Here is a 5,224-nt window from a genome sequence, read left to right as displayed (position 1 = left end):
ACTATCTCTCCTACACATCATACCACCTCTTCTCCACATCACCATTTTTTTTTTCCAAAAACACTCCAAGAATTTTTTATTGTGGATGCTCTAAACCGCTTATAGAAGACACTAATAATCCCATATTCATCTACAACGTCAACACAATAAACTCATTTAGACAGGATAGAGATGACGAGGTGGATGAGAGAAGTTGAAGTAAATTCTTGATGAATAATCTTTAAAAACGTGTATGTGAAGGGACATGGAGGAGAGAGAGTGTATATTTTTGTGTTGTTGACATTCAAAAACACCAACTAAAAATCCATCTATGCTCTTACTAATTTTTTAAACAATCAACCTCACTCGTAATTGTTAATTTGTTATCCTACGGTAATGAATAATCAAGCAATATAGTACGAGGGCCATGGCTGCAAATAGAATTAGTATTAAGTACCATTATGTAAAACACCTGTTAGTCATTACAGAATTTGATTCCTTGATTATATATAAAGCAGTAGTAACTCCAGAACTCTACGACTCTGTTTCTTCGTCTTCGTCTTCGTCTCGTCACCCCCAAATTTCAACAGGTAACGTCATCGATCATCTTCAACCTAATTCATATTCATATCAATTGATCTAAATTATAATCTCTATCTATTACTTACTTCATTATTTCAACTTAATTGCACTCTTAGGGTTTCTGTTACTCGATTGCTTTATTCTCAGAATCATACGTGTTTAGATGCTCGATTATCTTTTATTTGATGCTTTGAATGTTGATTTAACATCTACGAACTGTTATTTACCAGTTTTTTCTGTTTCCTCTGTAAATTGATCATTTTGAATTTTTGGCTCAGATTAATAGTTAACTGTTTAACACCAAAATAAGTTTGTTAATGATTTCTGAACTGTAGCATATCTTTTATTTTATTTTATTGTTATGCGAGTCAATTAAAACCGTAATATTGTTCCTCTGTGTTTACTTTTTAATCCTTCATATAAACTTGTTGGGGTGGGATTCTGTACAAATAAAATTACATACCAAGCATACAAATAACTAGAGTAATGATAATTATGTTATAAAAAATAATATAGTGTAATAATAACTACTCTAGTGTTAACATAATTACTCTAGTTATTTGTACACTTCTCACGATAAAAGTCATTTGTATTTGATCCAAACCCTAAACTTATAAAACTTGATAAGTATATGTAATTTTATGAAATCTTGTTTAACTATTGAAATTGTTATTCTTTTTTATATTTTGATGTGTTAGACATTTGAATTTGTTGTATGCATAGTTATTTAACATGATCTTAAACCGAGCTCTTATTGTATCTAATCAGTTTATCTGTAGTTTTTTCAGAGAAGCATGGGCCGCTCAAGTCGTACTATTTATGTCGGTAACCTTCCTAGTGATATTCGTGAAAGAGAACTCGAAGACATGTTTTACAAGGTCTCCTCTTATGTCTCTCACTAAGACTTACAACTTATAATTTGTTCTGTTACCAATTCCTTACACTGTGTAAGACTTTAAGTTATTATTAATATATTGCTTTTGTTTGTGCCTGCAGTATGGGCCAATTGTTCAAATTGACCTGAAAGTTCCACCTAGGCCTCCTGTGTTTGCCTTTGTAGAGGTAAAAAGTACTTTTTTATTTTGTTGGATTTTACTTTTATGGAATGCATTTATGCATCATAATTAAGTTTTTTGGATTAATTTTAGTTTGAAGATTCTCGTGATGCTGAAGATGCCATTCGTGGAAGGGACGGCTATAAGTTTGATGGTCAACGCTTACGAGTTAGTCCATGAAACAATCTAGTTTTATCAGTGATTTGTTTTATTGGTTTCTGTTCTTCATTTGTTTATTTTGTGTTTGTTTGTGTGTAGGTTGAACTTGCACATGGTGGGAGAATTTCACCTTCTGTAGATCGCTACAGCAGTGGAAGTAGTCGTGGGGGATTATCTAGGCGCTCTGACTATCGTGGTTTGTTCATTTTTTTATTAAATTTTTTATCTTGTATTCTTGTTTAACTTTATCTATGGTACATGCAGTTTAAAATTTTATTAACACTTTACTTTGCAGTTTATGTCACTGGATTACCTTCTTCTGCTTCATGGCAAGATTTGAAGGTCAGTTTTTTTTAAAGCACAAGTAAATGTTAGATATGGTTCATGAACTCTAAAAATGGTTCTAAAAGTTCAGTCTAAGCTCATTTCATTGTGTGAAATCTTAACAGATAGACATATATAGAGTCTTTTAAGTTACTCAATTTTTAGTACACTATTTGTTTGGGTTCTTATTGCTAAGCACACGAAGTACAAGTACCTCAATCCTCTCAGGAGTTGATCTAGTTTTATTTTTGGCTTTCTTAATCTAGGATCACATGCGTCGTGCTGGTGATGTTTGTTTCTCTCAAGTTTTCCGTGACCGTGATGGTGAGCTGCACTTACTATGTCTTCTTTTCTATTGAATTATCTGAAATTAATACATATTGGATACTCAAAATTAATGAGTTTGTTCAATCATGTTATAGTTTCTCCTAATATTATATAAATTACACTCATGCATTGTTGGTCGAATATGAATGATTGTTAGACAGTGGGTCTGCCAAGGTATTTTTTATGGTGTCAGGATTTTTCTGCTTATACTGGTCCGTTTTTCTTCATAATACCAATGGGTTCAATCGTTAAGAAAGACTGGGTTCGTTCAAAATTTTTTGTGCTGTACATTCTATATGATACACGAAAATGAATGGTATTGGTTGAACCCGACAACTTGTATGTAGTTAGATGCATATATGTTTGGTGTCTACTTGGTAAAGAATATCTCTGCTTTGAAAAGTGAAGAAACATAGTGGATGTGTTGTGGTGCTTTTGATTCGTTTATGTAGGAGTGGATCAATTCGGGTTTTGTTTAGTTAAAGAAATAACAAATGGTATGAACGGGCTAAAAAATGTTTAAAATCTGTTTCCAATGCATAATCACTCTTAACTTGATTCTATCAAGAAATAGATGTCATACCTGACACAATTTATTTTAATCAATTAATCTGGTTTAAAAAATGTGTTTTAAGATCAACTCAACCCACAGAAAAACATATATGGATATACCCATTTTGACTGGTCACCCAACCCGCCTGACCTGCCCATATGCTGCCTCTACAACAGAGTATTATGTATAAAATCTTCATATTCTTCACTACTAATGTAAAACTGTGGATAATTATCACATAATTCACACAAAGCAGGATATGGTCATTCATTGCTAATAGTTATTTTTATGTGATCTGCAATTACCTACGAGGCTCACTTATTTTTCTTTTGCAGGCATGAGAGGAATTGTGGACTACACAAATTATGATGATATGAAATACGCGGTCAGTCTGTCTCAGATGATAGTTCTCTATGCATTAAAACCTACTGTTTTTCTCTTTATGAGCTTGAATGTGGTGTTAAATGGTACATTTATGTGAATCTTATACAATTTTCCTAATATATTCTTACCTTTTGTTTCAGATAAGGAAGCTTGATGACTCACTTTTCCGTAACCAGTTTTCTAAAGGCTACATCCGGGTATGTCTTGAAAATCTAGTTAGTCTTCTTATATGGTGTCTGGATTTGTGTTTTGAAAGTAATAATTTACTCTTATTATCAGAGTCAAATTAGATATTGTTTAAAAGCAATCATCAATTACTCAATGATTTGTTGGATACAGGTAGAGGAGTATGATCGAAGGTACAATTACTCTAGAAGCCGAAGCCAAAGTCCATATTATTCAAGAAGCAGAAGTCCTAGCTATGATAGCAGGAGGTTTGTTCATATCTTATTTGACTTTACTAGGTATCCACTGACTTATATAATATCCAATACTTAAATATTTTCATGCAGTTACTCTCCTAGGGAAAAATATTCCCGCAGGTCTCGATCCAGATCAGTTTCTTCACGATCCCGATCTGAGTCATCACTTACCCCTGTTTCAAGGTACATAATCCAAATAACATGTTCTGGATAATATAATATCCAAGTATATGCTTGTAGGTAGTTTTTCATATATGGTGCAGAACAGTTATTTTCAGAGTCGAATTTCAAACAAATCGGTTTCTTTAAACTTGGCCCCTTAGAAACAACTTTCTTGATTTCTGTATTTTTTTATCGAGTCCAATGCTTTTCCAATAATATTATTTTTTACACTGTGGTAAAAGATGATTGGGGGTTTCATGCTTCCATTTGTGAAAGGATTTTAAAACGATGCCCTTGGTTTTGCGCCTTGTGTGTTTTCTAGATGTGGATTCCACCATGGCGTAGGGGCATGATGGTAATTTGAGCTCAAAGTTGGCTTTCTGAGGACTTGACTGGATATATAGAGGTAAAGATGTATAACTCCATGGGTTTGACCGTAGCATTGAGGCAAACCATGGTAAATAATCTATTACATATATTAAACAAGATAAATAAAGCTGGTTAACCAACCTTGGATTATTATTACAATAAACTCAGCATGGAAATATGGATGTGAATTTTTGGATTATGGAATTATGGCTAATGAATTGGTTTCTTTCATTTTTTCTTTTTATTTTCATGGAAATTTGTGCAGATCTCGGTCAAGATCTCGTACACCACCATCATATGTAAGTTGTTATACACATATTACTTGTTTTGAAAGTTGTTATTGTGTTTGATTAAAGTATAATTATTTGCCAGGCTCGTTACCGCAGAGGACATAGGAGCCCAACTAGGAGCATTTCTCGTTCATGTTCATCATCGGTATATTTATTTCATGAAACTGTTGATTAAGTTTAATTTTATTTTAATATAATGCTTACTTAATTACAGGTGAGTTCTGATTAAAATAGAAGATGCTGGACTACACACAAAAGGAAGCTGTTATCTTGTACTAATGTTTGTCCTATTTCCTAAGGAACAAAACTAGTGTGTAAATCTTAATATGCTTTGTGTTGCGTTTTAAATAATTGGAGTCGTCCTACTGTTGAAGATATCTATTAAACCCGGTGTAACATGTTAACGTCTTTGTGGTATGATATTTTAGCTTGGCTATAAATTTGCACGGCAAAACTAAGCCCAAACACCAAACTTTGTGCAAGAGATGCACAAAACACCGGTTGTATGTGCAAATGGTATTGTATTGGAACTAACCTGACCCACATGGTTGAAATCGGTACTTCAACCATGTGTGATATCATTTGAGAATAGACGTATCATGTATATTATTTTTGTTT

General features: G+C 33.0%; 1 protein-coding gene across 2 annotated transcripts; it reads left to right on the top strand.

The window, feature by feature from the left end:
• The first annotated feature begins 490 nt into the window (after nt 1-490).
• Nucleotides 491-5,010, top strand: LOC143634022 (serine/arginine-rich splicing factor SR30-like). 2 transcript variants are annotated; one of them, XM_077102212.1, is made up of 14 exons: nt 491-569; nt 1,350-1,439; nt 1,558-1,623; nt 1,710-1,784; nt 1,875-1,971; nt 2,071-2,117; nt 2,366-2,423; nt 3,315-3,364; nt 3,504-3,560; nt 3,703-3,797; nt 3,876-3,968; nt 4,582-4,615; nt 4,689-4,751; nt 4,821-5,010. In XM_077102212.1, exons 2-14 carry the CDS (start codon nt 1,356-1,358, stop codon nt 4,833-4,835), a joined length of 834 nt encoding a protein of 277 aa, XP_076958327.1. In that variant the 5' UTR covers nt 491-569; nt 1,350-1,355; the 3' UTR covers nt 4,836-5,010. The 2 variants fall into 2 exon arrangements, 1 of the variants encoding a protein (XP_076958327.1); XR_013153775.1 differs by having other exon boundaries at nt 498-569; nt 4,270-4,615.
• The last annotated feature ends 214 nt before the right edge of the window (nt 5,011-5,224 follow it).

Source organism: Bidens hawaiensis, unplaced genomic scaffold (genome assembly GCF_021521415.1).
Source record: "Bidens hawaiensis isolate Kalapana, Puna unplaced genomic scaffold, B.hawaiensis_p1.1 tig00000512_1, whole genome shotgun sequence".
NCBI classification, from domain to species: domain Eukaryota; kingdom Viridiplantae; phylum Streptophyta; class Magnoliopsida; order Asterales; family Asteraceae; genus Bidens; species Bidens hawaiensis.
Note: the sequence above shows the minus strand (reverse complement) of the source record. Positions and strands in the feature narration are given on the sequence as shown.

Bases quoted from the DNA above. Each gene is read 5' to 3' on its own strand.
- LOC143634022 (XM_077102212.1), top strand. From the start codon at position 1,356: ATGGGCCGCTCAAGTCGTACTATTTATGTCGGTAACCTTCCTAGTGAT. The intron at 1,785-1,874 runs GTTAGTCCATGA...GTTTGTGTGTAG, and splicing joins TTGATGGTCAACGCTTACGA to GTTGAACTTGCACATGGTGG. The intron at 4,616-4,688 runs GTAAGTTGTTAT...ATTATTTGCCAG, and splicing joins CTCGTACACCACCATCATAT to GCTCGTTACCGCAGAGGACA.